Raw genomic sequence first — 22,841 nt, forward strand, 5'->3', positions numbered from 1 at the left:
GGGGGCGGGGCAAGCGGGGCCTAAGATGGCCGCTCTCCGCTACCGTCGTTTCCTTAAGCTCTGTGAGGAATGGCCAGTGGACGAGACCAAACGGGGCCGGGACTTGGGCGCTTACCTGCGGCAGCGGGTAGCACAGGCCTTTCGGGAGGGAGAGAACACCCAGGTGACCGGCGGGAGGGAGGTTGGAGGTGTCGGAGCGGGGTGGGGGCGGCGGGGGAATCTACGCATGCGCCGGCCCCGTGACCGGCTGCACGTGCGAGGTGCCCTTGTTCCAGCTAGCTGCAGAGTGCGACGCTTGCGGCTCCGTTTTCTCCTTTGTCTGCACCGTACAGTGGCCGGCGAGTGTCCCCTGAGGTCCATATGCCACCAAGGAATCAAATTCTAAGGCGGGGTTGGTTCTTCCGTGACCCTGTTAATGTGTTTGCCAGCCGAGGCCGCCCCCCAAGAACCCCAGCAGGACTCCGGCCAAACCGTTCTGCCACTCTCCCCTGTAAAACTGCAGGAGCTTTGGGCCTTCCACTCAAGTCCCTCGTGGGAACAGTAGGCCTCCCCAGCGGAGGTTCCCTTATCAAGCACAGTCATGTGCCACAAACGTAGTAAGGTTCCAGGGAGACCGCAGTGAATTAGACAGGGTCTTGCCCCATGTGGCTGTTTTTTTGTAAGATTTTTTTGATTTATTTATTTATTTACATGTACAGCTTTCTGCCTGCATGTATTCCTTCCCGCCAGAAGAAGGCACCAGATCTCATTACAGGTGACTGTGAGCCACCATGTGGTTGCTGTGAATTGAACTCAGGACCTGTGGAAGAGCAACCGTTGCTCTTAACCGCTGAGCCTTCTCTCCAGCCCCGCCCCTCGTGACTTTGAGTGGACTGGACACCAGGAACAAGTAGAAACATAAGACAGTCCCGATGGCAGTAAATGTCACATTGTAGTGTTCCTGCGGCATAGGTGAGGCTCAAGGCATGAAGACAGCCAACACCCCGCATTGGGAAGGACGTCCAGACACTGCCTAGGAAAGCAGACTGGCACTGTAAGGGAAAGAAAGCAAGCCAGAATGAAGGGCAGTGGAGGTGTGTCCACGACCACTCACTGAAGGGGGAACAGGAGCCGGGCACCATACAGTGTTTTTGTTTTAAATGTGTTCAGGTGTTTTACCTGTGTGTCTGGGCATCACGTTGCTGCAGTGCCAACGGAGATCAGAAGAGGGCGGTGGATCCCCTGGAACTGGTTTCTGATGGTTGTGAGCCACCACGTGGATATTAGGAATTGAAGCTGGGTTTCTTTTTTAGCCACTCAGCCACCTTTCCAGTCCTCCCATTCAGTCTTAAAGGCTCTGGTGAGGAGTCAGATCTTACCGTAAGGCCTGTGAGAAACCACTGGGGGCGTTTAGTCAGGGGTCTGACATGGCCTCATTTTAAAAGGTTATAGAGGGTTATAGAGGGCAAGAGAAGCGAGGAGCTGCAGAGAAGCCTGCTGTGGTACCCAGGAAGAGATGCTGGTGGTTTGGATAAGGGTGGCTACACAGGAGATGGAAGTAATTGGAAATAGTTTGTAGCGAGCAAGTCACTCACAGCATGGACGTGCTGGATGTGGGGTAAAAGGGAAGAGGAACCAAGGACGGCACCTAGATTCTCCCCCTTTTCTTTTTTTGGTGTGAGCAGCTGGGTGCCATTTACTCAAATGGGAAAGACGAGATGAGGAACAGGTGGGGTGTGGGAAGACCATCGCACGTTTGATGGTAGATGCTGTAAGCTTGCGATGTCAAGTAGACTGGCTTCCAAGTGGAAATGTCAAGCAGGCAGGAGGTTATGTGAGCGTGGGGCTTAGGCAAGAGGTCAGAGGTGCCAAGTGAGGTGCCCAGCACACATACTGGCCACATAAACGACCTGTGAAGCCGGACCGTGACCTGCCAAAGCAGGAACTGGGGACACTGCAGCTCATTCCAGTCTAGCTGAACCCGCCCACCTCAGTGAGATGGCGCCACTGTAACCTCTGACAAGATTGCTGTTTGGAACGTCTGGCCCAGGACTTCTGGGAGGCAGGAGAGGTCGCTGTATGCACAGGATCCTCAGAGCCTAGTGGTCTGCACTGCCCCATATCATGCGGATCTCAAGGCAGGCCCTTGGGCTTTCTAGGGCTGTGCTGCACTGTGCTCTAACTTACAGTACCAGCTTCCTGAGACCAGAGGTGCAGCCCCCCCCATCCACCATGTCCGTGTGGTTCTTGCTCACAAAAGCGTCCGGTGAGCATCTGAATGAACATGTGATTGGCTGTGGTTTGTGAGGCTGGTCATCTGCAGTCCGGTGGCACGTGTAGAAGTCCCTGGAAGAAGCGCCAGGGTGAGAGGGCCGACGCACGTGACAGACTCCGTGGTTTGACTTTCTCTTGTTTGTGGAGTCCCAGGCCCTGCTGCCCCAGGTGAGACCTGCTCAGCTCCACGCAGCTTAGAGTTGGACAGCCAGAGGCTGGATGTACAGGGGGAGAGGCTGACCCTCACCTGCTGATTGTTAGCGTAATTTAGCCAGCAGGGCGGGGAGAGTTGTCGTCCCTTGTCCTCTCCTAGGGACAGGTTCTGATGAGCTGAGGCCCACACAGATTTGAGTCATAGCTGCAGGTCTATGTCAGGGCTGCGCCAACGGTTTGCGACACTGATGGATGTGTTCTTGGTAGAGCAAAGTAGGGAGTCATGGGGGCAGTGAACACATTACTCAGGACCTTTGTCGTAGCTCATCCTGATGTCACCTGAAATTGAGCCTGCCTGGGCTTAGTAAATCTTGGTGATAATCTTTGGAGGGAGCAGCCCTTGGCTGGGACAGCAAACAGTGAGTCACTCCCAACACCTCCCCCGGATCACTTATAAAAGACCTTGAGAAAGAAAGGTGGTTCTCAGAGACGCATCATTAAACCGACAGCAGAAGGTGGGATGAGACCCCGGGGGTGGCTGATTGCTGTGTCCCCCACCTTTCTGCCACTTGTCCAGAAAGTGGAACTGGAGGAGGTGGAGGCTGCTGTGTCGAGCATCCCCTTGACCTTTTGGCTTCCTGTGGTCTAACAAGGGATATAAAAGGTGCATAGAGCACTTGGCACAGCTCATCTGATTTTATCCTTTGTGCCAAGTGAAGTAGCCATTACTGTCCTGATTCTTACAGATATTGAAATCAAATCAGAAAAGTAAAACCACTGATCCAGGTCCCTTGACAGTAAGAGACAAGTAAAAGACAGGCCAGCCACGTGCCCTGGTCTGCGTGGCTCCCAGGTGTTGGCAGGTCCCCCGTTGTCAGTCCTTTGGAGAGACCCCTTGTTAAGTTTTTCTGTGAGCATCAAGACCCTCCTTCCCTTCCATTCATTGTTGGAGCAGAGAATTAAACACCTCAGGCCCACTTGTCTCCTTTGCCTGATCTACCTCCAGTGAAACAAGAAGAAAGGTGGTACTCGGTGGGACGCCAGCACAGAAAGGCCAATTAATAATTCTGGCTTCAAACCTGAGCACAAACCCTCTGCCTCTGTGTAAGCCCTTCAGGGCTTCTCTTGGCCCACCCTAAACCCACCAGGAGGGGAGATGGCAGTGGGGAGCCGGGACACAAGGAACACTCTACCACCCTGCCTCCTGTTCCCTTTTGAAGCTCATGATTGTGGGTCTCTTCTGCTTTGAGTAGTTTCCTTAAAGGAGTTCTCATTCCCTGCAGCACCAAGAGTCTCAGTGTGGGGGCGGAGCAAACAGCTGTGCTGATTGACTGAACTGCAGGCACAGAGCAGGTCTTTTCGGGTGCAGGGTCGCTCAGGCCAGCTCTGGGAAGACTGGAGATGCTATCGTCTATCTGGCATGGGCTGTGACTGTGTTGTGTGAAGGGTTAGATGGGGCCAAGGGAAAGATGTCAGGCTTTGCTGGGTTTCTAGCAGAGAAAACAGTCCCGGCTCCTCCTCGAGGGGAATCCGAGGCCTGATCCTCAACACCTCATTGGGGCAGGCAGCTTGTTACCCAGCCGCCTGGCACATGGCAGCCACAAAGAGGGCATCTTGGTGATGTTGGTGTGTATCAGGCTTTAGGGATGTGGACTAAGACAGATTGTGCTCTTTGTGACTCGGAGGCGCTACAGAGATGGGCTGTGAGCAGAGCGATCTCCAGGACTGCCGGTGAAGTCATTCGTTGACTTTACTCCCCTCGTTGAGAGTCTGCCCACAGTGGGGCAGAGAGTTGCACTGGTGGCGTGCGCGCGTGTGTGTATGTGTGTGCGTGCGCATGCATGCTTGTGCACGTGCATTCACACACATAATCAGAGGTGTGGCTGTTCCCTCTCAGGGGTGAATGGCTGCTTCCAAAACCCACCTGCTGCCTACTGGGCACTGGTGGGAACTTGGAGCCTTCAGTGCTCGGCAGCCCTTGGTACCCAGGTCCAGCCTGGCTTCCCAGCCTCAGCACCCAGCACAGTTGCAGGCTCAGCGCCCTACCCTCACAGACCCTTACTTTGCCTTCAGAGCTTACGTCTTTATTAATCTTTGAGACCTTGGTGACTTTGAACTGCTGTAGTCCACATCAAAAGCCTGAACCCAGCTTGCCAGTGGTCTGGTGGCTCCTGGCCACTGGAGCCCTCTGTCCTGAAACAACTTGTCCCCCGCCTCTCTCTGCTCTCCTCCCATCCATGATGTGCTACTCCGGCTTGGACTAACTAGGGGCTGTGTCTGCTCTGGCCCTGTGTGGCACGCCATCCTCACTGCCACACCTGACCTCTTCAGTCTGCAGTGCTGCTCTTCCCTGCCTCTGTCACCCAGCCTCCTGCTTCTCCTTTCCACCCCTCACAGTCTGCTCCCTAGCAGCGTGCTCTCCGTAGTAGGTGCTCAGGAAATGGCCGTCTAATTGCATTGACAGGAATGTGCTCCGCGACACATCTTTTATGTCAGAAGTTCATTTCAGAGTCAGAAAACCTTTCCCAGAGCCTCCTGGAGCAGAGCCAGCGCAACCTTAATTAGCAGAGCAGTCTGTGCACCCTCCCCAATGTGCTTATGCGTCCCGTGTGGGGCTGGAATAGGGGCTGCTGTACAAATTGCTGTCACCACCCAAAATTCAATTTTGAAAATTGAAATCAGTGCCTACGGCACTGGTGTAGATTTGTATGTATAAAAGTTTAATATGGTAAAGAGAAATTTACTGACGGCTGAGCAAGGGGATGCAGAGGGAGTGATGGGGCGGTAAAGGGCGCTTGCTTCGGAGCCTCCATTTCATTCGTGTTCAGGGAACAGCCTTGAATTTTTCATAACGCTCGTGTGCTGCTCTTTGTCCCAAAATGTCCATAATCCTATTAGGTGCAAATGCAAAACCCAGGTAATTTAAAGCTTTGTGTGTAGGAGTCTTTCCTAAAACCCCGAGGACATCTCATGAGAAATACTGGGGTTCCTGGTATTTGTGCTGGAATCTGAGACTGGAGTGTAAGATACAGGTGGGTGTGCGACGAGGCTTCGGGATTGAGGCGGGGATCCTGTTGATAGCTGATAAGTAGCAATCAGAACTGGATTTTAATTGCTGGGCTAGAGTTGGCTGTAATATGGGTCCTGGAATGGGCCGTGTTCTTGCTGTCTCTCCTTAGTCAATAAGGCTTTGTTAGAAATTGGCATATTGCAAACTCCCACCACCCCATTAGGGTTGTACAGTCTTCTGTAATTGTGCACACCTGACCTAGTGGGAAATTAGATGATAGGCAATTTTGTAGTGTGTTTACTAGAGCCCCAGGATGGCCTTGAACCTCCCCATCCTCCTACCTCCCAAGTTCTGAGATTACAGGCTTATGCCACCATCCCTGGCTCCAAAACATGAACACTGAGGGACAGAGGGCACTGAGGCGGTTGAGGTTCCCAGGGTCACTTATTTCTGCTCGAGGCCCTGTCCTCTGCGCGCATGCTGTCCGTGCTGCTGCTGTCAGAGCAAGTGAGCTGAAGACAGGATGAGACTCCCTGGTTGCTGGGGTCACAGAGGAGCAGGGCAGCCTCTGTGGGGATACTGGCAGGGACTCAGGTCTGGTTGGAGTCTGGGTTTGCCCAGGAGAGACCTGGGAAGGAGGCCAAGTGCAGGCTGTCCCTGCTGGGCACTGGGAAGGCAACCTGGTGGTGGGAGGGGTGCATGCAGATGAGCAGCCATGAGAACAGCCTTTGGCCGATCCCCCTTCACTGTCCACGGATGCTTAGTACCAACTGTGTCCACTCTGACCGGGTAAAGCCTCCGTGGTTCTTACCCTCTTACCCCCATCCCCAGTCAAACTCCTGCCAGATGCGATGGCCACTCGGACCCACTCCTTGGTCCTTCCAGTTCTGTGCTAATAACCCTAAAGCACACTGGCCCCATTCCCTGACATTCCAGGCCAGGAGCTGCCATGTCACCCCTCATACCACCCTTGGTGATAAGGGGCTATTATCACTTCTTTTAAAGTCAAGTTCACCAGTATACCTAAAAAGTGACAATACAGCTGGGTAGTGGTGCACACCCTTAATCTCAGCACCTGGGAGCCAAAGGCAAGTGGATCTTTGTGTTCAAGGCCAGCCTGGTCTACAGAGCTAGTTCCAGGACGGTGAGGCTGTTACACAGAGAAAAACCCTGTCTTGAAGAAACCAAAAAATAAAAAATAAAAAAAGGTGGCAACACATGGAAGATAGAGACAGGGTGAGGTCCAGGGTGAAAGGTGATTGTAACAGGACAGGGGACCGCAGAGGTGGTCCCCTGCCCTGTGAGTTTCCCCAGACAGTGGCCAGGACTGGGGTGCTTGCACGGATTATTAGATAATGGCATCACCCCAGCGTCAGTTGTCCTGCAAGATGACACGAGAGAACATCTGGATCCCAGGAAGTGTGTGCCAAGTGTGACGAAAGGGCCTGTGAACAGCCAGATGTTCACAAGAATGGGTGTGAGCAGGGAGTGGGAAAGGAACATGGCAGTTTTCTTCAAGCGAATGGGCAGAGGGTCGGTGGCTTGCCCAGAATCTACAGCTAGTGAAGAGTGGTGCCAGGATCTCGCAGGGCAGCTACCAGTGTCCTGCAGCCACAGAGGCCCCTGCTCACACCAAGGCCGGGCATGCAGATGTCTGTGTAGGGAGGGTTTGTAGGCAGGCAGCACAGCTGTGGAGAGCACAGCAGAAGGGAGTGACCTTTTCTATTGGAATTTAGATACTGGGTGACTGTTGTCTGAGTGTGCAGCTGCGTGCATGTGTGTGCACGTGTGCACATTGTACATGGACATGAGGAGGTCAGAAGGCAGCTTCTGATGTCTTTCCTCTAGTACTGTCTACCTTTTTCTTTCTCCTTTCTCCCATGGTGGGCACCACTAGGGAGGTGGAGACAAGAGCGATATGGCTGGGAGGAGAGAGGAATATAAAGGGGAAGAGATGGGAACTCACTGGAGTGTGGCGTCTGAGGACTCGTGCAGACAGGATCTCGCCCTTTCGGTCTGAAGATTTGGTAGAGGTGAAAGGTCTCTCTAGTGGTTGGCTGCTCTGCTTTTCTGGTCTTGAGCTTGAACCCCAGTATCTGTGCCTGGGTTTTTTATTATTTGTGCAACATCTCTACTTATTTATTTTGAGGCAAATTCTCTCTGCCCTGGAACTCGCTGAGTAGGCCAGCCAGTGAGCCCCGTTGGCCGAGCACTGTGGTTAATTGTGAGTGTGTGCTTCCATGCCCACGTTTACAGTTCTGGGGATGGGACCTGCATGCTCATGCTTATTGGTGAGCAGTTCACCAACAGAGCTGTCTCCCTAACCCTGACACGGGAGACGGGGTTTCATTCCGTATCCGTGGCCCAGAGCTTGTGGTTTGTGTGCTGTGTTCTTCTGTCCTCTGAGTCGCTCTGTTACCCACGCCTACTCTAGAAGCAGTGTGCCAGCGGTCATGGGGCCTCACAGTGCTGATCCTGGCATTCAGAAGGCAGAGGCAGGAGCAGCCCTGTGACCTCACTGTCATCCTGGTTCTCCATAGATCCAGGACAGCCAGAACTAGAGACCCTGTCTACACCCCACACCCTCAGAAGCATGAGGACGCAAGTGCTCCTCCCCAGAGATCATGACTGCTGATCTAGTCCTGCTAGCCCTTGTCGGGAGAACTGCCCAGGGAGATGCCAACCCCACATTCTTCCTGTTTTGTGTCCTGTGATTAATGTCTTTGTCACATAGCTGACCCCAGTCTCTATCAGCTTTCAGCCCTCTCCTCGGGTGGCCGTCCCTACCGACCTTGGCAGGGACTACATCTGGTAGCAAAGTAAACAGGCCTGGTGCTGCATCGGCTGCGAGCTGGGCCTCATCTGACACAGGCAGAAGAGGGCTGCCTCGCTGAAGTGCTTGCTTGACTCCTGATTTATTTATATGCTTGCTCTGCAAGAAAGGATTTAGTCAGAAAAAAAGCCATCATTTGAGTTCTGGGAAACTATGAAGGAGTTTTGTTGTGGACCGTTTAGAATCCCTGGCAGAGAAGTGTAACGAGGTGCAGAGACAAATGGCAAAGGTGGAGAAAGGAAGGGTAAAAGACTGGAGGTCTGAGGGGCAGAAGACCCATCTTCTAGCAGAGGCCTGCCTCCCTCATTGGCCGTGCAGAACGGGCACGGGCTGTTCCCCTCCTCTGTGCTCTGGCTGCACACAGCTGGCGTCTGCCTTGGGCCTGCTTGGTTCACCTGTTTCGCAACATGGCCTCCTTTTCGTCTGGAGACAGTGTCTCCTCCACAGGCCAGGGTCTGCTGGAGCTCTACGCAGCCCAGGCTGACCTCACACCCTCCCTTGCCCAAGTGCTGGGGCTGCAGCTGTGCCGTGCATCTGCCTTTCCCCCTTGCGGTCTTAGCAGCCCCTTGCTTAGAGAGGAAAGTGCTGGAGGTTTCGTTTGTTGAGTTGTTGTTTGGTCTTTCATCAGAGAACATGTAATCCACTTCATGCTGGTCTCATTTCACAGAGCTGTGTCTGTCTCACAGTCCTGAGCCTCAGGCTGACCCCAGCGCTCTGCAGCCTCCTTGACAACACCCTGCATCCTCTCATTTACATGGTCCCTTCCAGCCGGAGGACTGTTCTTCCCTGTCCGGATCCCTGGAGCCCACACTGCCCCCAGCATGTCCTTTGCAGCCTGCAGCTGGCCTGGTGCTTCCCAGGGTGCAAAGAGCTGCTGAACACTTGTTTGCTTGTTGAGGGCCCGGGATCCTGCAGGTTAGGGGCGAGTGAGGTGGGGCTTTTCAGCCACTGAGGTGGCTTCTCATAGCAGAAGCTGGAGGGAGGTTTGCTTCCCACAGAGCTGAGGCTCCTGTGCCCTCCTCTGAATGCATTATTACACACAACCCTCCCTCGAGGTGTGGGTGCAATGTGGGGGGCACCTCCTCCACTCACTTCTCTCGGGGTATGCTGTCTTTCAGGTGGCAGAACCTGAGGCCTGTGATCAGATGTATGAAAGCTTAGCACGACTGCATTCAAACTACTATAAACACAAGGTGAGTGGGCTCGGGCTTTGCTCTCAGCCTCCGAAGGGAGAGCTGATTGATTATACAGTGTTCAAGTGTAACCAGTACTTTCAGCTACGCCAACAATGGTGCCTGGCAGAGGCCTTTAAAGGTCTGCTGAATAAAAGCCACGGCGTCTGTTCGTATTTCCCACTCGGTGATGGAACTGATGTCACACGCTGATAAAGACGGAGTACTGGAACAGTCCTGTCACACCAGGCTCTGCTCCTCCTCCTCAGCCTTGACATGATTACTGTCAGAATGCATATAGTGTGGTTTTCCGGACTGGAAAAATATGTTCAGCAGCTCCACAAATAGACATGGCCAAATGGAAGAGCCTGTGCAGGGGGAGCCCTTCCAGATGCCACCTACCGAGTGTGAGCCTCAGCCCCACTGTGGGTGTCGCCTGGGAGCTAGCAGCTAGAAGTGCAGGCTCCTGGCCTCCAGGTGGCGCTGCCCCTCACATCGTCAGGTCTCTGGCCTCCTGTGCCCAGGTACATTGCAGCCAGCCAGAGCAAGATTACTGTCCTGCAGAACTAATGTGTCCCTTCTCTCCTGCCCCTGTGCCAGTACCCTCGCCCCAGAGAAACCAGCTTCAGTGGCTTGTCCGTGGAAGAATACAAGCTGATCCTGTCCACAGGTAGGAGACATGACTACCCTCTGTGGTGGGGCTCACTGTGGGCGGGAAGACCTGGGAGGACTGCCTAGTAAGACAGTTGTGCATGATGAGAACCCTGAGGAGCAGCTCAGAGAAACCCTGAAGCTGTGTTTAAGCCACAGAATACGGAAAAGGTCAAAGCATTACTTAGAAGAGAAAATCATCTTTAGTGCTTTTAATTCAAGGCTGGTGCCTGGGAACAAGGGACTACATATTTGCCAAATGGAAGTCATTGAAATCAGAATGGAAGGAAAATAATTTTATTTTTATGGTCCTAAGAGGGCTTTATAAACAATGAGTCTTTTAATTAAAACAAAAAGCTATTCAGTAAATGAGTGTGGGGATATCCGCCTGTGAGTTATCTGTCCCTGGAGATGTGGTCTGCAGGTTCGATATGCGTCTAACGAGGTCTGTGTAGGAGTCCTGACTAGAACCCAGTTGGTAGGAAGGAAGTCCCTGCCAGTCAGCCCCTCCCTACTTCCCCATTTCCATTGTCACTGAAAGGGGTGGCGGGGGTGGGGGCAGGGTCGGAGCAGGTAGGTACTGGAAAATTGCTATTTTTACTGCCAAGGATTGTCTATAAAAATAGGCTAACCTTTTCTGGGAGGGCATGGCCCTGAAACACTGGCTGCTGGTACTCTAGAAATTTCTCCTTCCTTTTGGCAGTGGAGGTTTGACCTTCTAGAATTCTTACCCTTCTGAGCAGATGGGACCCCATGTTGTCTGCTGTGTCTCTGGAGAGCAGCATCTCTTCACTCCCACATCACTCACTGGTCATGTCATCACCAGCAGTGAGGGGTCCTGAGAATGAACTGACCACGGGCTCGGGTTCCCACTATCTTGTGCTTGTCCCTTCTGCCAGACCTCAGGAAGCCTTTGTGCGGGTGGTGGGCAGCGTGGTGACTGCAGGCCTGGCTTTTCGTTGGGTCAGCCCAGGAAACTCCAACAGTGTGTGCACAGCAGGGCTGTGTTGCAGCTCTGGAGCCAGTACTACCTGGACCGTACTGCGTCCACACACAGGACCAGCCAGGCCTGCAGTGTGCTGCCTGGACCGTACTGCCTGCACACACAGGACCAGCCAGGCCTGCAGTGTGCCCACTTGGCCTATGGAGGCCTTGGTGTGTGAGAGGACAGGGACCCCAGTGTCACACTTTGTAAAAGTCACAGAATAGGAGGTTGTGCTGGTGGCTGCCATGCAGTGCCCCAAGCTAATGTGGAGCCACTGCCCATAAGCAGTAATTCAAGCCAGCACTTCTGTTAAAATTGAATCGTGTCTGAGTTTAGTATCTGTGAATTATAAAATGAGATGCCACGGGCTCTCGGCTCAGGAGAATTCTTGGGCTACTGGCTCTCTGCTAGGAGCTGTTCTGTGCCCCACAGATACGAGCCATGTCTGGAGATCCTTGTGGTTGTCACATTGGTGGGGTGAGAGCCATGCTGCCTTGGTGGGTAGAGGCCAGAGTGCTGTCGGCTGTCCTGTAGAGCACAGGACCACCCTGAGAAAGACCACCAAACCCAGACTGTTAGCTCAGGGAAGAACGGCTTAGAGCATGTGTGCGTTGGGGTAGTGGTGAGGGGCAGGGTCCAAACAGAGTTTCTCTTTGTAGCCCTAACTGTCCTGGAACTCACTGTGTAGACAAGGCTAGCCTCAAACTCCCAGAGATCCTCCTGCTTCTACCTCTGAGTGCTAGGATTACAACTACCTGGCTCATGTGTGTGGTTCTTAAGTATGGCTCTCTGCATGCAAATGTGCATGTACATGCACACCCTGCCGCCACTGTGAGGATGACCCCTCCCAGTGTCACCGCCCTGACTGCACACACCCAGCCGGGGAGGGTTTGCAGTTGAACTCAGTCAAGGTTCAGGGATTGGGGGTGGGAGGGAGGCATCCATCCTCCCCCTCCAGCTGCTGAGTCTGGGAGCTTCTCCTTGTCTTGATGCATTCAGAACCAGGGATTTGCCTCCCTCTACCTCAGTGCCTATAGCTGGTGTAGACATTAGAGTGGGCCCAACTTGAGAGAGTTGGGGCCATTTCTTTGCAAGGTCACGTGGAGTGGGTGGTCAGGGAGCCCTCGGGGGTCTGCCCCATCACCACCAGTGTGTTTCGCTGTAACCGTTGAGCACGGCTTTTCAGCATATGGACCCAGTGTCTGGGGCACATAGAAAGCAAAGCATGCTCTTCTGGGGACAGCCCTGTGACGTCAGTGTTGTCTCTCTCTCCCTGTGCAGACACCCTGGAAGAGTTTCAGGAGATGGATAAGAGCGTGTGGAAGAAACTCCAAGAGAAGTTTGCACCCACAAGGCCAGAGGAGAAACATAAAGCCTGGGCACGGGTCTTGTCCCGCCCACGTACCTGACCCTCATCAATAAAGCTGTCCAGTTTCTCCACTCTTCCAGTTTGGGACTGACTCATCGGCTCCATCGGGGAGGCCTGCCCTGTCTGCCTGAGCAGAGGGAAGGTAGGGCCCTCGCAGCCTGAGGTCTGCAAGTAAGGATTCACAGGCTTCCTGTTGTGTCGTAGAGCTGGGGAGACGCCAGGATCCATAGTTAACAGGTGAGAGGCCGAGACTGGGCATTCTGCTTGGCCCTCTGCCACAGAAGACATCCTAGGTCTCTCACTCCAGCCCTCCAGAGGTACACATGCCCAGGTCGGACAGCAAAGCTGTAGCCACGCTTAAACTAGGCGCAGTGTGTAGGCACCAGGTAGGTTCTGCGGAGGACTACAAGCCACACAGGCCACCTTAACTGCTTGAACCTCATGCTCCTGTTAGGTCTCACATCCTACAGCAGCCTAGGGGCTGGAGCCCAGTGGAACCAGCCAAGTAACCCAGAGATCTGGTAGGCACTGGGGTACAACACATGGCAGTTAGGATCCTGAGCCTGAGGGGAGGCCAGGCTGCCAGGGCACATTGGCCTCTGTGGTACCAGCTGTGTAGGAAGCAGAGTCCCACTGGTGGACTTGGATTCTATTAATTTATTTAAGGCAATTAACACATTAGTTCTCAGGACACAGGACTTATAAAACACGACACACCAAAAAGGGGAAAAAAAAGAACAAAATACCACTTTCACACAGCCAGTTCTTGTCCCTGGGGCTTGTGACTCTCGCCTATAAAGCCATCCATCTGAACCAGACCACTTGGACAGGGCCAAGAGTTCAGCACCCTGTCCCCAGGCACAACAGGGTGGGATGACCCCTGGAATAAGTTAAGTATCAAAGCCCTAAGTAGCTAATAACAGCAGGCTAGCACCTTCCTGAGGCAGGAGGAAGGCAGAAACAGCCACAATGTAGTGCTTGGAGATGAGAGGCAGCCGCTTGTAACCCCTGTGAGGACCACTGAGGAGTGTCAGTCACCGCTTCCAGGCGCAGCGGTCTGGAGGACCTAGTGTCCTCTAAGGCACTAAGGTAAACCAAGTCTCCTCAAGGGCTCTGAGCAGGACTGTCGGCTCTGCAGCACCCCTGCTGGCCAGGGTCTGGCTCCCTGACCCGAAGGAGGGGCAGTGCTGTTTGCAGTGGATCTCTGGGGGGCTTCAGGGGCTCTTCTCAGCGGCTCATGCAGTTCTGCACATCCACAAAGCCCAGACGTTGCCTCCGTTTCCGCTGCTCTGTCATCTGAGGTAAACAAGTCTCATCAGGTGACCTAGCTCCCTTCTCCATGGCACCATGAGAGACTGCATCTTCCTCCAAGGGCCCAGCTGCCCTTCAGATAGACACCCCTAACCCCCAGGGTGCCCTCCGCAGGTTGAGCCCTTAACTGGACACAATTGGTAAATCACTAGAAGAGCTACAGGGCAGTGGTGGCTGCATGTAGAGGAAGACAGTTCCTGCCACACGGAACCCTTGCTGCCCGGCCTGGCCGTTGCACAAAGGGCCTCAGGTGGAGACGCTTAGGACCCTGAGGTCATGAACTCACCTGCTCCTTGAGCTCATTGAGCTGGGCGGTGAGGTGGGACACCAGCTTCATGGTGGAGCCAAGTTTCTCCTGCAGGATTCGGATCTCGTTCTGCTCGCCCTCGCCCTCGCTGCTCACCAGGGACATTGCGCGCATCCGTGGGAACCAGTCCAGGTTCTTGTTCTGGAACAAAGTGCTGGGGTCAGGACCAGTGAGGCGGCTGCACAGGGAAAGCCACACCCTTAACCAGGTGCCTAGCAGGGAGTATGTCATGTGTCATGGGTCCTCCAGGTCCAGCAGACAGGAGGAAGCCAGAGGTGGGCTTCCACTGCCACAGCAGGCTGCCTTTCGTGACGTGGCCCTGTCCACTAGTGCTGTGTGCTGGTATCTCTCATCTGCCCACTCCCTGCCACAGCCAAGGCGCAGGAAGGCCAAGACCAGATCACTTCCTCATGCAAGGAAGTTAGAGCCACACAGACGGCAGCAACTGCATGCGCCATGCAAGGAAAATAGAGCTATACGAGCCAGGCCCAGCTAGGGAGGGTTAGCACACGTGCCGAGGAAGGAAAGCCATGTTTCCCAGGAAGGAGGCATTAGCCAGGCAGTTTTCTGGTTCCCTATCACAAGCTGTGAATCCTCAGACCAACAGATAAACCCCTGAGACAAAACCTCACTGCCGCCATGACTATGGAAATTGGAAGGATTCTATTTAATTCCTCTAAGCCTCCTATCTTTAAGCTTCTCTAGGCTCTCTCAGATTGGGACAATGCTGGCTTGCAGAAGCCATTCTCCCTCGCTGTGCCTTCTAAGAGGGCCTGTGGGGGCTCAGCATCCCTCAGTGGGGTCTCCCCGCTCCACGCAGCTCGGCACTGCTGTAGAGCAGGCTCCTCCAGGGCTGACGGGTGCCCCGCATGATCTGTTTCTCCTCCCATGGCAGCTGGCTGTGAGCAAGGTTGTGCACAGCCAAGGGCTGGCCCCAGCTGCGTCTCACTCCCTTTTTGGCCCAACAAGCGTCAGCAGCTGTCAACCCTCACTCAGGCAGAGGCCAGCAGATGTCGCATCTCCTCCCAGGTTGTGAAGCGGCAAGGCCAGGCCTGGGGTGGCGCAGACACTCACCTTGATCATCTGGGCCACGTAGCTCTCGGGGCCCGTGTAGTCTGTCTTGTTCTTGACGCGGACCAGCACGATGAAGTACAGGTAGTTCCACATGTTGTGTTCCAGCTTGATGTGCTCCTCGAAGGACACAGTCTTGTTGTCAAACTTGTCCCTCTCCAGACCTGGGGCACAGGAAATGAAGCCACCATGGTGACGGCTTCCCACGGTTCACCCTATTAAAGCTCCCACTGCTCGGCCATGGGAATGCCCCTGGGCTCAAGCAGCTGCTCTGCAGGAGGGATGGCAACAGGAGTCTGCCCTGCAGGTAACCCTACTCTCTGGACGCTGGTCGCTGGGTTTGGAAAGAGCAATGGACTGAAACCAGAAGCCTAAGACCACAGTGGCCTCAGGTTCCTCTTGTGGAGGCTCAAGGAGTTGAAGCAGCCATTCACCCGTGCGGGAGCCTCAGCAAGGGTGGAACTGGGATGCCAGGACATCGAAGCCTTTAGCAGTGCAGCAGGGAGCAGCCAGGAGAGGAAGGGGCCTCACCACAGATGAAGCACGTGGTCTTGAGGATCTCCTCTTTCTTCTGCTTCTCGCTGCGGAGGTCAGCGAAGGTGTCGATGATCACCCCAAAGATGAGGTTCAGCACAATGATGATGACGATGAAGAAGAACAGGAGGTCGTATACCACTCGGGCAGGAAAGAGGGACTCCTGCACAGCGAGAGGCACCGTGAGGACAGTTCAGCAGGGAAGGTGTGGCTCTGGTCACGCCAAACCCCAAGAGAAAAGTGTGGGAGCCTAAGGATGGCAGTGACATCATCTGTCAATAGAAGGAGGCTGCGTGGACATTTGGGAAGGGCTGTTGTGTGTGGCGGTTTGTCCTACAAACGGAGTTTGTTCCTAGTTAAAGGAAAGGGCAGCCTTCAAGACGCCGAGCCTCACACATTCGAGCCAGAGACTTCTCCCAGACAACTGGGAGTTGATAGCCTATGCAGCCAGCAGCCCTGTATCCAAGTCCTGAGACTCCTCACGGCTGACTCAGTGTCCTGCTCCACCCTGCCCACCCTCTGGTCTGAGCAAGCCGGAGACTGATGCCTGGTTCACACCTTCCCAAGCCTCAGAGCCAAGACCAAGGTCGCCAAGGTGTCCCTTGTCCATAGTGAGCCCAAGTGGGCTTCGGTGGGGAGCCGATAACTCTGGACAGTGTCACAGAAACTGGCTGAGCATGGGAAGGAGGGAGCATTCACACAAGTGGGTGGGGTGGTCCGCACAGACGGAGCCCAGCTGCTGCCTGGCTGGGGCTCAAGGGCAGGGCAGAGTTACTCACATCTTTGGAGGGCTTGCGCAGGATGTCACCCACGCCACCACCATTGCGCAGTCCATGGTTCATGACCGTGACGATGCACATGAGCAGAGTGTCACAGGCCCGCTCCGTGCTGTCTGGCTCCTCGTCTTCTGTGGGTGGTCAGTATGCTCAGACCTGGGCTGCCCATTCTGTCCCATCCCGACCTGCAGGTGTCCCAGTCTTACCGTCTAGGATCTCAGGCACTGAGACCTCCGAGACACAGTCTATCTTGTCCCCACTACATGTGCCCACAAACGTGGCAGCTCCATGTGGCATTCCCAGGGTGCTGGCTGGAGGGGATAGGAACAAGATCATAAGGAGATACAACTGTCTGTCTGCTCTTAGCATATCTCTAGTCTGTCCTGAGACACGTCTCTGGGAAGTACCCCCACCTACTGGCTCACACTAAAGCCAGGGAGGGACTCTGTGACTCTGGGCCTGACCCCAGGCCCCTGCAGACACCAGGTTCTGCATGAATGGCTAGTCTACCCCTCAGACTGCAGTGAACTAGAGCATGCCCAGGGATGCAGGTTGGTGTAGGCTAGATGCTCCCAAAACTCGACAGGAAGGCTGGAGAAATAGGCATGCCCTGTCTGGTGCTGACAGTTACCTGTGCATGCCCACTGTCGCCCACACACACCCACCCCAGAAAGGAAATCCCCAAGACCTCTGGAGTGGTTCCCAGGCAGCCGGTCCACCTCCAGAATGAAGTCATCCTTGAGGAAGAGGAACCCCACGATGGAGAAGAGGTAGACTAGGATGAGGGCCAGGAGGGCAGTTAGCAGGATGGAGCGCCCATTGCGGGTCACACTCTTGATGACATTAAACAGCGTCTCCTCACGGTAGATGAGGTCAAAGAGCTGCAGGAACAGTCCCTTAGTAAGTCAGGCCCTGCCAGTGGGGTCAGTGCTCAGGCTGGAGTGGAGCAAACTGGGGGGGGAGGGGGGGTCTGGAAGAATCTGGTTCTAAGAGCGGGGGAGAGTGAGTGGTGTCACAGGTGAGTGGCCAGCAGCCACTCTGGAAGGACAGGGACGGCAGCTCTTGCTGCACTCCCAGGGAAGCACTGTTTCTCCCGGAGCTGCTCATTGCCCCTGTGATTCTAGGAGGCTGAGCTGTCGTGAGGCACAGGGCAGAGAAGAAACCTGCTTGGAGTTACACACTGTTCAGGTCAGGGGTTGGGGAACAAATGCCTGGTCTGGCTGAGCCCAGGGCACAGGTGGAGGCTTGTGAGAGACCAGAGTTGGGACCCCCTGTCCCAGCCCAGCTGCAGGCTCACCAGGATGCTGTAGAAGAGCTCATGGGCAAAGAGGCCCAGGACGCTGGTCAGGATGTAGCCTACGTGGTACAAGAACTCCATGTCCATGACCATGGCCTTGTAGCCACGGATGAAGGTGCCACGGTTGCCCACGAAGCTCACCACAAACACGATCTTGTTGGTCAGCTGGATGGGAAGGACAGGATGTGGCGATCAGCACCCCATCCTCAGCCCTGCCACCTAGTCCAAAACAACAGACGCTAGTTCTGTGGAATGAGAAGTGCTGGTCCCGCTTGTGAGAGGTGCGGTTATCAAAGAAGTGGCACAGGGGAAACAGGCTCAGGTGAAGCAGGCTGGAGCATAGAAGACCCCCGTCTTATAGTGCTGAGTTAGGAAAAGTCCTTCCCATCTCTTGGGGAACAATAGAACATAAGTTTGATGTCCTCCTGTGCACTGGCAGGCAGTGCATGGCCAGCACCCTGCATTTAATGCCCAAGGCTGCCCGAGTTGTGGGAGAAGCACAGAACAGGCCCAAGAATGGTAGGGGTGAGCAGGGTGGCCAGAGGACCCCACGGCACTCACATTGAGGGCACCCAGGATGTTGAGTGTGGGCCCAATGCCCAAGTAGTAGATGGACCGCAGGATGAGCGCCACGATGAGGGGGCGGACACTGTAGCGCTTGGTGAACAGTGCCGCGATGGAGAAGCAGATGAGGATCCAGAAGAGCAGCGAGATGAGTGGGGAGCCCAGCACGCCTGGGAGCAGTGGGCAGGCGTGAGCTGGACCCCGTGTGAGTCCCAGAGCCTCCTGAGCCTCCCCTAAGGGCCAGGTAGACCTGCTGCACCCCGCCTCTGGCTCACATACCCACAGACTATCTCCCAGGAGGACAACCCATCTGTCCCGTGAGCCACACTTGGCCCGTGACATGCAGAGGCCCACAGGGCAGTGCAGCCTCACCTGTGGACGCCCCCTCTACGTAGGGGTAGAAGAAGGCGATGATGATGTTGATGAACACAGCCAGGTTGAAGGAGATGCTGCCCCACAGTGTCATGCGGCGGGAGAACCAGTAGATGAGCGGCATGCCTGTGGAGACAGTATAGCGTCAGGGCCCAGATGGACAGCCCCTCTGCCCCGGGGCACCCAGGAAGGGGAGGGTGCCCCCCGGTCCTCACTGCGAAGCCGGCGTTGCCACTCCATCTCGTTATGCAGGAACGAGGACTGGTCGAAGAAGTCGCTCACTTTGCTGCCCTGCTCGTCCTGCTCGGTGGTGGTGAAGAGCCGGTGCTTGGTCTCCTCTGTCAGAAACTGGCAGATGCCAGGCACGGGGAACACAATCTGCTCCATGCTTCGGTCTTGCCGCACAATCTGATGGGTCAGGCAACACCTGGTCACGCTGGGAGAGGCCCTCACCACCCCCAGCTCACGCCCGGCGTCCAACGCCTCACCTCAATCTGCGAGGTATGGTTCTCATAGTAGGCCAGAGGGTCTTCTTCCTCCTCCTGGGCAGGCACCGAGGACTTGAGCATCTGGGACAGCTGCTTGTTGTTGAGACTGAGCTGGGGGCAGAGGTGCGGACACTGGGTCAGCCCTGCAGCTATCCAGAGTGCTGCTCGCAGGGGTGACCAGTCAGCCAGCCCAGACATAGCTCACTCAACCGTGATGGGGGAGTTAGTGCCCTCTTCAGCCCTGCCTGAGGTCCTGTTAGGATAGTCCAGACATGCCCCAGATGCAAGGTCTTGCTTTCATGTCTATATCAAGGTTACAGCACCACACCCCAGTCTAGCTGCAAGCCCCACTTACAGCCTCTAGGCTGGCTTCAGAGGAACACAGCTTGTTGTCTCTAGCCTGCTCCTAACTTTTTTTTTTTTTTTTTTTTTTGGTTTTTCGAGACAGGGTTTCTCTGTGGTTTTGGAGCCTGTCCTGGAACTAGCTCTTGTAGACCAGGCTGGTCTCGAACTCACAGAGATCCGCCTGCCTCTGCCTCCCGAGTGCTGGGATTAAAGGCGTGCTCCACCACCGCCCGGCCGCCTGCTCCTCACTTATCCAACATCCCTGCTCTCAGGACACAGCTCTGTTCCTTGGCTGACACCAGTCCATCCAACCCCCCCCAAGCAGGCTCCACCCCCAGACACTCAGCCTGCTACCTGCCGTACCATGGAAGAGATGCCCTCCGCCTCCTCCTCCTGGATGCGCCTCACCGGCTTCAGCAGGTGCTGCAGCTGTTTGTTGTGCCTGGAAAGCTGCAGAGGGCAGGACAAGACAGCTGTGAGCATTGCTGCAGGGGACAGGACAAGACAGCTGTGAGCATTGCTGCAGGGGACAGGACAGCTGTGAGCACTGTTGCAGAGGTCACGGCCGCAGGGGGCGGGGCCTGGTACCTGAAGTGCTAGGATGTAGATGTTGTGGCCCACTTCACGCGGGCTCACCTCTGAGTTCTCCCGCTCCTCCTCCTGCAGGTAGGCCTTCTTGATCACATCCACCTGCGGGGGCAGAGAGCAGCAACACTTGCTGTTTGTCATGCCCACTCCTGGGTGCTGACCAGTACCCATACCACCCACGCAACCCTCTCCTGCTGCCAGCCTGTCCTCACCAGCTCCTGGGGCCGCAGGCTGATGAGGATGCGCTCCGCATTCTCACTATCGTGCCGACTCTCCATCAGAGCCAGGAGCAGCTTGGAGGCGTTGTCCTGGGCGGGTACAGGAGGCAAGCCGAGTCTGAGGACCCCATCATGGGCCCCTAACCTCCTCACACTTTGCTCTCAGGCGCTGGTATGCTGAGAAGTCTCCAGTGTATCAACCCCAGCCAGCCTTACCCGCCCTAGGCAAACATGTTTGAGCTCCCAGACACCCCCTCACACACACACACACAGGAAGTCCTCAGGGGAAACCAAGATAACTATGATGTCTACTCACACATGTACCCCTGTGTGGCCAGTGCAACCTGCACACGCACAGAAGAGTCCGCCCCCCATACATCACAACCCAGCACACCTGCTCAGCACCCTTGTCACTCACAGGAGCTCACCACCGGGCCCCACCTTGAGCTGCAGCACCAGATCCATGCGGTACTTGCACAGTGGGCTGATGTCGTTGAGAATCAGAGCTGTGATGATGTCGATGCCGTTGGATTCATGAGTCACGATGCAGGTCTAACGGGAGGCAGTGGGAGACACATCAGAGTCGGGGGACCTGCACCCCCCGCCTCCTCAGCTCCTTCCCAGGCACCACTGCCACCATGAGGCTTCTCACCTGGTTCTCGTGGCATGGGCCCTGGCAATACTCTGTGAGGGTCTCCAAGGTCTGGATGACGAGGCCCACGTTGTCCTCGTTGATGTAGAGCCCCAGCAGCCCCAGCCCTCCCGTCGTGCTGCCGCACATGATGTCCAGGAACTGCAGGGTCTCACACACCAGGTTGTAGTTGGTCTTGTTGTTCTGACAGCGCAGGAAGTTCTGTGGAGCACAGGCAGGGTGGGCATGGCACGGCAGTCATACCACCAGGAGGACATCAGTGCCAGCGGCTTTGCCGGGGATGCCGGCTGACTGGAGTGGGTGCAGGCACCGGCAGGGCACTCACCTGGAGGTCGCGGTTGTGGTTCTCACACAGCAGCTGCAGGAAGCGCAGGATGGGCCGCATGATGAGCACGGCCGTGCCCATCTCGTTGCTCTGCACGCGCTCACCCATCTCGTGCCCCCGGTGCAAGCTGGGGCCCAGTGAATAGCGGGAGGAACTAGGCATGGAGAAGGATGCCACACGGCCTGGGGGGCAAGGCTTGATAAGGCCGCGGCTACTGGAAGCCTGTCCCTGTCAGTGAGACCCCTGGCCCCTAAGGTCTCATCCTGGGTCCCCCACACCAGGTCTGCCTGGTGCTCACCTTTGGTGGTGGGGTCTGCTGGCTCACGGTCCTCGCGAGGCTGGCTGCCCAGGTCACTCATGTTGACAGCAACTGTGGACTTGGTCTCCTGCTGGGCTCGCTTCATGCGGTCATGCAGCACCTTGAAGAAGCGCTCCGACTTCTTGTCACTCGTCATCAGGTTGTAGAAAGATTTCTGAAGATGGAGGGGAGGTGGCAAGCAGCCTCAGCACTGTGCCCGGCTCTGGGTGGCCACGGTGAGCCTCACAACCCTCACCAGAAATCGAGTGGTGGCCGAGTGTAATCCTAACCTAGGCCGTGGCAGCAGGAACATCAGGAATTCAAGGGCCTTCTTGGCTACTTACTGAATTTGGACAACCATCACTCAACGCAGAGGAAGTCTGGGAGGCACGTGTACCCTGAGACAGAAGCTAGGGATGGACTTGGGACCCCAGCAGTTAATAGGGGAGGCCAACCCGCCATGACCACAGTGCTGGGGAGGGAACACTGTGGGCTGCCTTCTGCCCAGCCCCTGCTGGCCACTGCAGGAGCTGCCCCGCACTGCAGCAAGAGGGATCCCTTAGAGGCCTGAGTCCTGTCCTTCCGGTGCATGCAGCCTTCAGTGGCTCCATCTCCCTCAGAGGAAAAGCCTTAGCCACTCAGGGCCACGAGGCCATGGGAGAGCCTGTAAGGCCCCAGGCCTTCCCTCCTCCGGCCCTTCATGGCCACCCCGCACATTCTTCTCCCCTAGGCTTGCCGTCGCTCTTTGTTGGTTTCCTCTCTGTGCTAAGGATGAAACCTAGGTTACCATGCACTAGATCACCAGCTCCATGGCTGATTTTTTAATTTTTTCCTTTTGAGACAAGTCTCTCAGCACAGCCCTGGCTGTTTGGAACTCGCTACAGACCAGGCTGGCCTCCAGCTCACAGAGATCTGGCCTGCCTCTGCCTCCCGACTGACCGCTGGGTGGCATGCACGGCCACCTATTGTTTCTTTATACTAAGGACAAGCGTGAATGTCAGTACCCAGGCTGCCGTGAAGTTGCTCTGAAGTCCAGGCAAGCCCTGAGCCTGGGATCCCCTGCCTTGACATCCCGAGTCGCTGAGATGGCAAGTCATCCACTGGGCCCAGCCTGTGGCTCCCTCTAACCCAGCCCTGTGTCCCGCACTCCATGTCTGCTGTCTCAGGTCCTGCTGCCCACTGTCCGTGACATGTTTGCTGCTGAGTGCTGAAGATGCAAGTGTGAATGAATAAATGAATGAGTGAATGAATGAATGGGGTCAGGAGTAG

At 55.5% G+C, this 22,841-nt stretch overlaps 2 protein-coding genes across 2 annotated transcripts in view; one reads left to right on the forward strand and one right to left on the reverse strand.

Annotated features, from left to right (window-relative positions):
• Positions 1-6: 6 nt before the first annotated feature.
• Positions 7-12,500, forward strand: LOC101984972 (ubiquinol-cytochrome-c reductase complex assembly factor 2). Its single transcript, XM_005360389.1, has 4 exons — positions 7-163; positions 9,368-9,442; positions 10,022-10,091; positions 12,339-12,500. The coding sequence occupies exons 1-4, from the start codon at positions 26-28 to the stop codon at positions 12,464-12,466; spliced, it is 411 nt and encodes a 136-aa protein (XP_005360446.1). The 5' UTR covers positions 7-25; the 3' UTR covers positions 12,467-12,500.
• Positions 12,501-12,775: 275 nt separating this feature from the next.
• Positions 12,776-22,841, reverse strand: part of Itpr3 (inositol 1,4,5-trisphosphate receptor type 3) — a 68,058-nt gene continuing 57,992 nt past the window's right edge. The window contains exons 40-58 of the mRNA XM_005360390.3: positions 21,573-21,747; positions 21,275-21,456; positions 20,950-21,150; positions 20,739-20,849; positions 20,292-20,387; positions 20,080-20,181; positions 19,855-19,941; positions 19,147-19,257; positions 18,874-19,066; positions 18,659-18,784; positions 18,284-18,456; positions 17,723-17,887; positions 17,114-17,306; positions 16,632-16,736; positions 16,429-16,556; positions 15,647-15,812; positions 15,119-15,279; positions 14,024-14,185; positions 12,776-13,722 (exon numbers count right to left, since the gene is read on the reverse strand). Of these exons, the coding sequence (XP_005360447.1) occupies positions 13,654-13,722; positions 14,024-14,185; positions 15,119-15,279; positions 15,647-15,812; positions 16,429-16,556; positions 16,632-16,736; positions 17,114-17,306; positions 17,723-17,887; positions 18,284-18,456; positions 18,659-18,784; positions 18,874-19,066; positions 19,147-19,257; positions 19,855-19,941; positions 20,080-20,181; positions 20,292-20,387; positions 20,739-20,849; positions 20,950-21,150; positions 21,275-21,456; positions 21,573-21,747 (2,706 nt within the window). The 3' untranslated portion in view covers positions 12,776-13,653. The remainder of the gene's footprint in view (positions 13,723-14,023; positions 14,186-15,118; positions 15,280-15,646; positions 15,813-16,428; positions 16,557-16,631; positions 16,737-17,113; positions 17,307-17,722; positions 17,888-18,283; positions 18,457-18,658; positions 18,785-18,873; positions 19,067-19,146; positions 19,258-19,854; positions 19,942-20,079; positions 20,182-20,291; positions 20,388-20,738; positions 20,850-20,949; positions 21,151-21,274; positions 21,457-21,572; positions 21,748-22,841) is intronic.

This window comes from Microtus ochrogaster, linkage group LG2 (assembly GCF_000317375.1).
Source record: "Microtus ochrogaster isolate Prairie Vole_2 linkage group LG2, MicOch1.0, whole genome shotgun sequence".
Lineage (NCBI taxonomy): Eukaryota > Metazoa > Chordata > Mammalia > Rodentia > Cricetidae > Microtus > Microtus ochrogaster.

What these genes read in the sequence shown, in the direction of transcription:
- LOC101984972 (XM_005360389.1), top strand. Translation starts at nt 26, where the DNA reads ATGGCCGCTCTCCGCTACCGTCGTTTCCTTAAGCTCTGTGAGGAATGG. An exon ending in CAAACTACTATAAACACAAG is followed by an intron (nt 9,443 to 10,021) that starts GTGAGTGGGCTC and finishes CCCCTGTGCCAG; the next exon opens with TACCCTCGCCCCAGAGAAAC. An exon ending in CAAGCTGATCCTGTCCACAG is followed by an intron (nt 10,092 to 12,338) that starts GTAGGAGACATG and finishes CTCCCTGTGCAG; the next exon opens with ACACCCTGGAAGAGTTTCAG.